The following is a 12843-nucleotide window of genomic DNA, read 5'->3' on the forward strand; positions in this document are numbered from 1 at the left end:
TATGGAACCTTTGGAGTTATAGAACCCTTGGAGTTATAGGACCCTTGGAGTTATAAACCCTTGCAGTTATAAACCCTTGGAGTTATAAACCCTTGCAGTTATAGGACCCTTGGAGTTATAGAACCCTTGGAGTTATTGGACCCTTGGAGTTATAAACCCTTGGAGTTATGGAACCCTTGGAGTTATAGAACCCTTGGAGTTATGGAACCCTTGGAGTTATAGAACCCTTGGAGTTATTGGACCCTTGGAGTTATTGGACCCTTGGAGTTATAGAACCCTTGGAGTTATAGAACCCTTGGAGTTATAGAACCCTTGGAGTTATAGAACCCTTGGAGTTATAAGACCCTTGGTGCTATAAGACCCTTGGTGTTATAGAACCCCTGGAGTTATAGAACCCTTGGAGTTATAGAACCCTTGGAGTTATAGGACCCTTGGAGTTATAGAACCCTTGGAGTTATGGAACCCTTGGAGTTATAGAACCCTTGGAGTTATGGAACCCTTGGAGTTATAGAACCCTTGGAGTTATTGGACCCTTGGAGTTATTGGACCCTTGGAGTTATAGAACCCTTGGAGTTATAGAACCCTTGGAGTTATAGAACCCTTGGAGTTATAGAACCCTTGGAGTTATAGGACCCTTGGAGTTATAGAACCCTTGGAGTTATGGAACCCTTGGAGTTATAGAACCCTTGGAGTTATAGAACCCTTGGAGTTATAGGACCCTTGGAGTTATAGAACCCTTGGAGTTATAAACCCTTGGAGTTATAAACCCTTGCAGTTATAGGACCCTTGGAGTTATAAGACCCTTGGAGTTATAAACCCTTGGAGTTATAAACCCTTGCAGTTATAAGACCCTTGTAGTTATAAACCCTTGGAGTTATAAACCCTTGGAGTTATAAACCCTTGCAGTTATAGGACCCTTGGAGTTATAAGACCCTTGGAGTTATTGGACCCTTGGAGTTATAGGACCCTTGGAGTTATAAACCCTTGCAGTTATAGGACCCTTGGAGTTATAAGACCCTTGGAGTTATAAACCCTTGGAGTTATAAACCCTTGGAGTTATAAACCCTTGCAGTTATAGGACCCTTGGAGTTATAAACCCTTGGAGTTATAAACCCTTGGAGTTATAAACCCTTGCAGTTATAGGACCCTTGGAGTTATAAACCCTTGGAGTTATTGGACCCTTGGAGTTATAAACCCTTGGAGTTTTAGAACCCTTGGAGTTATAGAACCCTTTGAGTTCTAGGTGGTGACTGAGAGAACCTACAAGTATTTATGTTTATATTGTGTATATTGTATGTGCTATTGGAGTGCTGGGTATAGCTGTCATTATTGTCTGAGGTCTGGGAGACAGTATGGCAGTAAGGCATGGAGGAATCGTTCAATATTGTTTAACCTTTTACTGTACGATACCATATGTGTGTTAGACATCCCATTCTAAAGGGATGTTTTCCTTTTACTGCAGGGGGCTAAATCAGGGTCACACAGAGGGATTCTTGGTATTCAATCAAATCTACTTTGAAACAAAAGTATACACCTCACACATCTGGTTATGGGCTTAAAAAGAAGAAGACGCCTTGTCAGATATAGAGTTGAAATGGATGCGATTTTCAGTTTGCATCCCAATATTACACTTTATATACATCACAGAAGACTGAAATATAACAAAAGTGTTTCACATAGAAACAGCGGATTCTCGTCAGAAAAAAAACAAAAACATTATGAAATTCTGAAAAATATGAACAACATTCCACCCATGAGGCCAAAGAGGGTGTTTGGTCATTGACTGCAGGACAGGACACACACACACACACACACACACACACACACACACACACACACACACACACACACACACACACACACACACACACACACACACACACACACACACACACACACACACACACACACACACACACACACACACACACACACACACACACACACACACACACACACAGTGTCACACGGCAGGCAGGCAGGCAGGCAGGCAGGCAGGCAGGCAGACAGACAGACAGACAGACAGACAGACAAAGGGGAAACACCCACAGCCCTCTTCCTCTCCTAATTGTTCCAGTTGCAGACAGTAATTGATCCGCTCTGTTATCACCACTAACACACCCACAGTACTTGGTGCCTGAAACATACCAGTATTCTTACTTGCAAGGCTTTAATCAAAGGTGTTCCACCAAGATGTGAGGTAGGCTGTATTTTGGGGGAATTGTTTTATGCATTATTCTATCGCGACTTGATCTTTCAACAAGCATTGATTCTTCAATCACCACAGAGGAGGAAGGGAGAAAAGAAGATTCTCAGAAGATTCCTATCATTACATCTCTCTTTGACTTGTAAATTCTCTCCTTGAGTGATGACACACCCAGACAGACTTATAGTCCGGAGACACAGCCCCCCCCCCCCCCCCCCCCCCCATCGTTCATTATTAATTTAAGTCCCACCAGTTTTCTGTCTCCAGCAGGAAGCAGGACATATTTCTCCATTTCCCTTCCTTCTCTCCTCAGTTTTCTGTCTCCAGCAGGAAGCAGGACATATTTCTCCATTTCTCTTCCTTCTCTCCTCAGTTTTCTGTCTCCAGCAGGAAGCAGGACAAATTTCTCAATTTCTCTTCCTTCTCTCCTCAGTTTTCTGTCTCCAGCAGGAAGCAGGACATATTTCTCCGTTTCTCTTCCTTCTCTCCCCAGTTTTCTGTCTCCAGCAGGAAGCAGAACATATTTCTCCATTTCTCTTCCTTCTCTCCTCAGTTTTCTGTCTCCAGCAGGAAGCAGGACATATTTCTCCATTTCTCTTCCTTCTCTCCTCAGTTTTCTGTCTCCAGCAGGAATCAGGACATATTTCTCCATTTCTCTTCCTTCTCTCCTCAGTTTTCTACCTCCAGCAGGAAGCAGGACATATTTCTCCATTTCTCTTCCTTCTCTCCTCAGTTTTCTGTCTCCAGCAGGAAGCAGGACAAATTTCTCCATTTCTCTTCCTTCTCTCCTCAGTTTTCTGTCTCCAGCAGGAAGCAGGACATATTTCTCCGTTTCTCTTCCTTCTCTCCCCAGTTTTCTGTCTCCAGCAGGAAGCAGAACATATTTCTCCATTTCTCTTCCTTCTCTCCTCAGTTTTCTGTCTCCAGCAGGAAGCAGGACATATTTCTCCATTTCTCTTCCTTCTCTCCTCAGTTTTCTGTCTCCAGCAGGAAGCAGGACATATTTCGCCATTTCTCTTCCTTCTCTCCTCAGTTTTCTGTCTCCAGCAGGAAGCAGGACATATTTCTCAATTTCTCTTCCTTCTCTCCTGATTTCTGTCTCCAGCAGGAAGCAGGACATATTTCTCCATTTCTCTTCCTTCTCTCCTGATTTCTGTCTCCAGCAGGAAGCAGGACATACTGGTGTTTCTTTGTTTTCTCTTTATTGTTCTCTGTCAGCATGTCCAAGTTAAACATCCTGTGGATTAGCTCTCTCTCTTTCTTTATCCCTCTCTCATCTCTTCCTCCTCTCACCCCACCCTTCTCTCCCCCCCTCTGTCCCACTCTTCTCTCCCTCCCTCTGTCTCTCTCTCTCTGTCGCTCCCTCTGTCTGTCTCTGTCTCTCTTCCTCTCGACCTGCTCTCTTTTTGTTCTGAAGATGAAAGTCTCCCCACGACTCCTTTCACTCCTTTCAAACGGCCCAAATGAAGGGGCTTATCAGATCACAACACACACACACACACACACACACACACACACACACACACACACACACACACACACACACACACACACACACACACACACACACACACACACACACACACACACACACACACACTCACAGAGACACCCTCCCCCCTCTTGGGCACAATGGAGTGTCAGATCCGGGGGCATGGCATGGGGTCGGTGGTGTCTCCTCCCGGGAGTCTGTTATTTGGGTACTGATGGGGAGAAGATGGGGAGGAGATGAGGGAGGAGATGGGGGTGGAGATGGGCGGGAGACGGGAGACAGGGATGGAGACGGGGGAAGAGATTATCGAGGAGATGGGGGAGATGGGTGAGATGGGGAGGAGATGGGTGAGATGGGGGAGATTGGTGAGATGGGGAGGAGATGGGGTATACGGGGGAGGAGATGAGGGAGGAGATGTAGGAGATGGGGGAGATGGGGAGCAGATGAGGGAGGAGATGGAGGAGATGGGGAAGATGGGGAGGAGTTGAGGGAGGAGATGTAGGAGATGGGGGAGATGGGGAGGAGATGAGGGAGGAGATGGAGGAGATGAGGAGGAGATGGGGGAGGAGATGGGGGAGATGAGGAGAAGATGGGGAGGAGATGAGGGAGGAGATGGGGGAGGATATGGGGGAGATGGGGAGGAGATGAGGAGGAGATGGGGAGGAGATGGGGGAGGAGATGGGGGAGATGAGGAGGAGATGGGGAGGGTTTATTATTAAACAGTAATACAGACAGCTGTCTTTTCTTTCTTTCTTTCTTTCTTTCTTTCTTTCTTTCTTTCTTTCTTTCTTTGTCTCTCTCTCTCTGTCTCTCTCTCTCTCTCTTTCCCGGCACCACACAGCAAGAGAGATGCCGTCCTACACACGCACCCAAACCACCACCCCGTTATACGCACACATAATGGTGTCACTTTCTGGCTTAACATGAGACTCAGTGTGATACCCCTCAACCTGCCATTGGTGTGTGTGAGTGTGTTAATCAGCTCATAACGACTAGAATAATTAAAGAGAAGGGGTGCCAGGGTTATAGGTTCAGCTGTACATTACACACGCACACACACACGCACGCACGCACGCACACACACACACACACACACACACACACACACACACACACACACACACACAGACACACACACACACACACACACACACACGCACACACACACACGCACACAAAAATGATGCCCCCTCTACCTGCAGCTGGGTCTCTGATTGAGCTGTCTCTCGCTGGGGTACCCCTCATTGAGGGACATGTGCATTCCGCTTGCTAATTACCCCCTGCACCACTCGCCAAGTTTTTGTTTCCTCCCTTCTTTAGTGCTTAAATAGAAGCAAAACAGCGATATCCTGTCCGGTGTGTTTGTGTGTCTGTCACCCAGGGCAGGCTGTACATGTCCCCTCTCTCCCCCAGGCCCCTGGCCCCTCGCCTGGCCACACAGCTGAGGAAAAACACAGGCTTTGTCTCTCCGTCTGGGCCCTGACACAAGCTGCATGGGGAAGTTAATGATGTGTTAAATACAGACGCGCACACACACACACACATACATACACACGCACAAACACACACACACACACACACACACCACTACAAACACCTACTCCCACACTCACACTCATTCACTCACTCACCCCCCCCCCCCCCCCACACACACACACATACTCACTCATTCACCCCACACACACACTCAGTCACCCCCCCCCCCACACACACATACTCACTCAGTCACCCCACATACATACCCCCCCCCCCCCACACACACACACACACACATACTCACTCATTCACCCCACACACACACTCACTCACCCCCCCCCCCCCCACACACACACACATACTCACTCAGTCACCCCACATACCCCCCCCCATTCTCTGAGGCTGGTGTGAGAGGACTTCTCCTGACAGGGTGGACAACAGGGCCGTTATTATCAAACGTCAATGGAGAGGACAGTCATTATCATGTAGGACTGGAGGTTGATCTGAGATCTAAGGGGTTTGTGTTACAGACTGACGCTAATAGAACAGTCCCTCTCCTCAGTGTCTGACGCTCTGAGCTAACGTACCCACTAAATAACAGCCTCACTGTGTGACACTGTGTGTGTGTGTGTGTGTGTGTGTGTGTGTGTGTGTGTGTGTGTGTGTGTGTGTGTGTGTGTGTGTGTGTGTGTGTGTGTGTGTGTGTGTGAAGGGGATCAGACCTCACTCTGTGTCATTGAGCGCTGGGTAAATTGCAGCCGCAGCTCTGGGTATGTAAATGCCAGGGGCTAGAAAAGCAATGAAAAGCTAGTATTATGTTCCATGTAATATAGTCATTTGGTAGGCTATAGGGCAGTAGGAGGATTCTATAATTATATACATACACTTAGAATCCCTTATAGGTCAATACAGGAGGCAATGCCAGCTATTTTGTCAAAGCACCACGCTCCGACTCAGACACAATCTGAACCACCTGTACCAGCACAGTAACAAGGCCAAGGGGCTCCTTGACAACACCAGCAGTGACTTAAACACCAGAGCTCCCCTCATCACTACACACTGCCCCGTATAGCCAGTGACAGCCCTGTCCCAACGGAGAGATCCCTACACCGTGAGGAAATGTCTCCTCTCTTTCAGCCTCCTTTCCTCCGTGTCTCTCCTCTAGCCATCCCTCTGTCCTCCATGATCGCGCCACGTTAGAATCATTGAATGAACTCTGACAGTCAGAACGGCTCCACAGGGGTTCATCACAGACACTATTTACCCCCTCTGGGCCTGTAGGAGGGTGCACAAATACACACACACACACACACACACACACACACACACACACACACACACACACACACACACACACACACACACACACACACACACACACACACACACACACACATCGACAAATGGCCCCTGTGTAGAGGGAACTTGTCCGGGATTAAAAATGCATGCATGTGACTTTAAAAATGCCTGTCTGAGTCACTGTGACTGACTGGTAATGAGATGGAAACAGAGATGTTGGGATGAGAGAGAGAATCTGTCTTTCTCTCTATTTTCTCTCTCCCTCTTTCTCTCTCCCTCTCTCGCCTTGCATCTCGTTTCTCTACCCCCCTTTCTTTCTTTTTCCCCTCCCTTCCTACCTCTCTCTCTCTGTCTCTGTGTTTTCAGCAGTAATGACAGATATCAGTGGTGCCTGCTGAATGGTTAGGAGATGTTTACAGGCAGGAGATGGACAGTGGCCTTTTCCCTGCTTTGTGATCGTTGCGTGGGTGTGTTCTCTCTCTCCCCTGTCATCTGCCTTTGTGCTTCACAGAGCTTTGAGGAAAAGGACAGGGCCAGTCATCACTCTGTCACCTCACGAGACAGTCAGATTGTCACGGGGAGTCAGTTTGTGAAGTGACTGACTGTAAAACACAGGGAGAGGGGTGTTGTGTCTGAGAGAGAGGCCTGGAGGTTAGGGGTCTGAAACTGGGCCCTTGGAGGATGTGTTCCCTGAAAAGGTTGAGGTGCCTGGGGGACAGCTGCTAGTGGGGCCCCTTGACTGGGTCCAGAGGGGCTTGTGGAGCAGAGGGTGGGGATGGGTCGTTAACGCAGAAGCATCTGTGTGTGTGTGTGTGTGTGTTTACAGTTTGTGCCTGTGTTTGGTTTGTCACATTATGCATTGAGTTGTGTGTGAGCAAGTTATTTCAGAGGTTTTCATTAATCCAACGAACACCTCACTAATAATTGTCTCCTCTCTTTGTCCCTCTCTTCTATGATGAATGATGGCCGCCCCTCCATGGTGCTCCCCTCAAATGACTCCCCCTCTAACCAGGTATGTGATGGAACTGTTCTTTTCAATATCCTATATTTATGTCAGCAGCCCCTATGTGTGTGTGTGTGTGTGCGTGCGTGCGTGCGTGTGTGCTTGTGTGAGAGAGAGAGATCCAGGACCTGTGTGGGTGTGTACCTCTGGCCAGGGGGTCTGGCTGTTCCCTCCACAGACAGTTTAATGAGCACATTGCCTTCTGTACAGTACCAGGAGACTAGCCCCCATCACACATACACACATACACACACACACACACACACACACACACACACACACACACACACACACACACACACACACACACACACACACACACACACACACACACACAGACAAACAGTTGCACATGCAAGTACATACTGTGCTGATTGGACCGCTGCTGTTCTCGGGGCTAATAAGCGATGCTGGACCCACAATGACAATTATATTGAAACAAACACACACTGTTTGTTTACCATGGAAAACATTTGTTTGGTGGCGCTCAGTGAATGCTAATTTACTATCAAACATATTGCTGACATGTTGCTGTGTTTCTGCTCTATAATTTTACTGGACACCTTACAACCCACAGTGCAATGAACACTAGTCCTCCAAGGATAGTTCTTGTTGATATTAATTATTGCCCTGACAAATGCTTGGCCTGAAATAAATACCGTTCTAGGAATGCAAGTTCTTAATGATTGTATTGAATCCTCCACAGGGATAAGGGTTGTGAAATCCTGGTTCAAATCCAGTTCTTCTGTCTGGAAAACAAGACAGTAATGTTAGGTTAATGAACCCTATTGCAAACGTTTCTTTGTTTGCGTGTGTTTGTGTGTTTGGGGGAGTGTTTGCGAGTGTGTGTGAGTTCAGCGTATGCTATTGTCTTGCATTGTGATGGTTGATGTGTTATTGGTGTGTACTATTGTGTGTGTGTGAGTCCTGTGTAGTCCACTTCCTGTGTGTGAGTCCTGTGTAGCCTACTTTCTGTGTGTGAGTCCTGTGTAGCTCACTTCCCGTGTGTGAGTCCTGTGCAGGTCACTGACCTGACCGCAGAGCTACGTTGCAGCAACGTTGGGGCGGCTGTGAATGATCTACCCCACGAAGGCCATGATGTTAATATGCCTGACCCAGTGTTGTCAGGAAACAGAGAAATCAATACAAACACATTCATAAGCTGCACACACTGTCCTCCCCCATTACAGGCTTGCCATTAGTGGAAGCTCCGGCTGGTCTGATCTTATATGAGGCAATAAAAAGCCATTGGGATATCAGCTGATCCATAATGATGTATTTTAATGGATTAATTAATACACTCTAACTACAGTGCATACTGTTTAACGATCAGTCTCTGCATATGTATTAAAGAGGCCCATGAAAGGAAATCGCTGGTAACCCAGGCTAGCCTACTGATCTAAGATCAGTGTGTGTGTGTGTTAACCCCAGTGCTACTAGAGAGGAGGGCCAGTGTTGGTGAAGCAGGAATAATTGATGCAGTAGGTTGGCGTTTTAACACTCAGGACGGCCTTAACAAACTGTGCAGTACTGCAAGGGAGGAGGTAGCCTATGAAACAGGAAGTAGCCTATGAAACAGGAAGTAGCCTATGAAACAGGACGTAGCCTATGAAACAGGGCGTAGTCTATGAAACAGGATGTAACCTATGAAACAGGAAGTAGCCTATGAAACAGGAAGTAGGCTATGAAACAGGATGTAGCCTATGAAACAGGATGTAGCCTATGAAACAGGAAGTAGCCTATGAACCAGGATATATCTTATGAAACAGGAAGTAGCCTATGAGAGCAGAAGCATTTAGAAAGAGAAATGAAGACGTGTCTGGTCTTTAATGACTGTCTTAGGCACTGTTTAAAACCTTCCTGTATCAGCTTGCTCTACCGGATGAGACTCCAAACATTAATGGACTGTGTCTTACATTTACGTACAGTACAGCAGTAGCTGTGTGTGTGTGTGTCAGCCAGCAGTCAGCAGCAGCTGCGTCTCATTGCGTTGTCTCTTTCAACCTGTGCAGGGTCTGGATGTACTCCTCTGCTCTCCCTCTTTCCTTCCTTCCCTTTCTCTCTGTTTCCTCTCCTCTCTCCCTGCTGGTGGACATCTGTGACCTATCACGCATGCCCGCGCACACACACACACACACACACGCACACACGCACGTACGCACGCACGCACGCACGCACGCACACACACACAAAAACACAAAAACACAAAAAACTCACAAACTGTGCATGTCAGTTCTCTGAAGGCACGGCCCCAACAATGCATGGTGTGCCAGGTGTGTGTTTGTGTGTGTGTGTGTGTGTGTGTGTGTTTGTGTGTGTGCGGGTCAGACTAGTTATGGCCATAAGGATCTAGGATTCTCCACGGGAATGTCAGAGTCCTCGTTGCTTAGCACCATGGTAACCTGGACACCTGATCCTGTGTCCCGCCTCCTCGTTTATCAGTTTGGGTTAAAACACGCTTGATGCTAGCCAGCCTAATAACATTTCACATTAGCCGCGATTTCCTGACACAAACAAACGAAGAGTCACACAAACACAAAAATGCACGCATGCACGTACGCACACACACACACACACACACATACTGTGTGTGTGTGTCAGCCAGCAGTCAGCAGCAGCTGCGTCTCATTGCGTTGTCTCTTTCAACCTGTGCAGGGTCTGGATGTGTTCCCTATGTTCCCTTCACGCCTGAAGGCCTGTGTCACTTAGTTTGACCGGTGGAGTTTAGGCATCAGATGTCTCCAGCTGTGACCACTGGAAACATATGCTGTGCCTCCGTGTGTGTGTTCCCATCTAAATAAGCCCCTGTGTTTACCTCAGCCTTTGTCTACATATTTATGTGAGCCTCTCTCCTCCTTTCCTCCTCTCATCTTTTAATATTTTCCCAGCATCTCCCTCCCTCTATTTTCTCTATCCTTGATTATACAAATGACCCAAAACACTGCGGAGGAGGAGGAGGATGGAGGAGGAGGAGAGGGATGGAGGAGGAGGAGCGGGATGGAGCAGGAGCGGGATGGAGGAGGAGGAGGAGTGGGATGGAGCAGGAGCGGGATGGAGGAGGAGGAGGAGGAGAGGGATGGAGGAGGAGAGGGATGGAGGAGGAGGAGGATGGAGGAGGAGGAGGAGGAGGAGGAGGAGGAGGAGGAGGAGAGGGATGGAGGAGGAGGAGAGGGATGGAGGAGGAGGAGGAGAGGGATGGAGGAGGAGAGGGATGGAGGAGGAGGAGGACAGGGGTGGAACTCTGCTGAAGCAGTCCTATTTTCATTGAAAGAAATTGCCTGGCATTACATCCAGCAGCTTTGTTTTTAGTAACGTGCCCTGAGGGGGTTGCAGAATGTAGAACAACATCTAGGAAGTGACTAGGAAGTGGCTCTCTGTTTGATCCGGAGGAGCGACTTGTGAGACAACTGCAAAATGACTGACAACCCGGCACAGCGACGAACGCTGTCAAACATTGGGATTCAAATAATGTTTCATGGAGATTCAATGACAAACACATCCTTGTAGGCCTTTGGTTTGATCCTCATGGATAATGTATATTCTCTTTTAAAACACGCATGAGGAGAGTATTTTGTTTTGTCACTTTAAATAATTAATATTTCCTTGCTCTTCTGCGGTAGGCCAGGCTGATAGGGGATGGTGGGTATACTGTATATACACAAAAAATACCTCATTCCAAAATCATGTGCATTAATATGGAGTTGGTCCCCCTTTGCTGTTATAACAGCCTCCACAATTCTGGGAAGGCTTTCCACTAGATGTTGGAATATTGCTGCAGGACCTCCATTCAGCCACAAGAGTATTAGTGAGGTCGGGCACTGATGTTGGGCGATTAGCCCTGGCTCACAGTCGGCGTTCCAATTCATCCCAAAGGCGTTCGATGGGGTTGAGGTCAGGGCTCTGTGTAGGCTAGTCAAGTTCTTCCACACCAATTTCGACAAACCATTTCTGTATGGACCTCAGGTTGTGCACTCGGGCATTGTCATGCTGAAACAGGAAAGGGCCTTCCCAAAACTGTTGCCACAAGTTGGAACCACAGAATCGTCTAGAATGTCATTGGATGCTGTAGTGTTAAGATTTCTCTTCACTGGAACTAAGGGGCCTAGCCCAAACCATGAAAAACAGCAACAGACCATTATTCCTCATCCACCAAACTTTACAGTAGGCACTATGCATTCGTCCGATTCGTCCGTCAGACTGCCAGATGGTGAAGCGTGATTCATTACTCCAGAGAATGCGAGTCCAATGGCGGTGAGCTTTACACCACTCCAGCCGATGCTTGGCATTGCCAAGGCTTGTGTGCGGTTGCTCGGCCTTGGAAACCGATTTAATGAAGCTCCCGGCGAACAGTTCTTGTGCTGACGTTGCTTCCACAGGGAGTTTGGAACTCGGTAGTGAGTGTTGCAACCAAGGACAGACGATACGCGTTTCAGCACTCGCGGTCCCATTCTGTTAGCTTGCTGTGGCCTACAACTATGCAGCTGAGCTGTTGTTGCTCCTAGACGTTTCCACTTCACAATAACAGCACTTACAGTTAACCGGGGCAGCTCTAGCAGGACATTTGACAAACTGACTTGTTGGAAAGGTGGCATCCTATGACGATAGGATTCTACTGCCAATTCTACTGCCAATGTTTGACTATGGAGATTGCATGGCTGTATGCTCGATTTTATACACCTGTCAGCAATGGGTGTGGCTGAAATAGCCGAATCCACTAATTTGAAGGGGTGAGCACATACTTTTGTCCATGTACTGTACACTGAGTGACACGACTGACTGACCAGGTGAATCCAGGTAAATCCACTTCAATCAGTGTAGATGAAGGGGAGACGACAGGTTGAGGAAGGATTTTCAAGCCTTGAGACAATTGAGACATGGATTGTGTATATGTGCCATTCAGAGGGTGAGTGGGCAAGACAAAATATTGAATTGCCTTTGAACGGGGTACGGTAGAAGGTGCCAAACGCACCAGATTGTGTCAAGAACTGCAATGCTGCTGGGTTTTTTATGCTCACCAGTTTTACGCTCACCAGTTTCCCGTGTGTATCAAGAATGGTCCACCACCCAAAGGACATCCAGACAACTTGACACAACTGTGGGAAGCATTGGAGTCAACGTGGGCCAGCATCCCTGTGGAACACTTTTCGTCCATGCCCCGACGAATTGAGGCTGTTCTGAGGGCAAAAGGGCGGTGCAACTCACTGTATATACACTGAGTATACCAAACATTATGAACATGTTTTATTGTCACATACACCAGATAGGTGCAGTGAAATGTGTTGTTTTACACAGGGTCAGCTATAGTAGTCCAGCGCCCCTGGAGCAAATTAGGGTTAAGTGCCTTGCTCAAGGGCACATCGGCAGGTT

The 12843-nt window shown here is 47.7% G+C and overlaps 1 protein-coding gene across 1 annotated transcript in view; it reads left to right on the plus strand.

The window, feature by feature from the left end:
* The window catches only part of LOC129838437 (plexin-A4-like), an 89842-nt gene extending 79398 nt beyond the window's left edge, over positions 1-10444 (plus strand). Inside the window, exon 3 of the mRNA XM_055905383.1 lies at positions 7486-10444. Within this exon, the coding sequence (XP_055761358.1) occupies positions 7486-7977 (492 nt within the window). The 3' untranslated portion in view covers positions 7978-10444. The remainder of the gene's footprint in view (positions 1-7485) is intronic.
* Positions 10445-12843: the final 2399 nt, after the last annotated feature.

This window comes from Salvelinus fontinalis, chromosome 39, assembly GCF_029448725.1.
Source record: "Salvelinus fontinalis isolate EN_2023a chromosome 39, ASM2944872v1, whole genome shotgun sequence".
Classification (NCBI taxonomy): Eukaryota; Metazoa; Chordata; class Actinopteri; order Salmoniformes; family Salmonidae; genus Salvelinus; species Salvelinus fontinalis.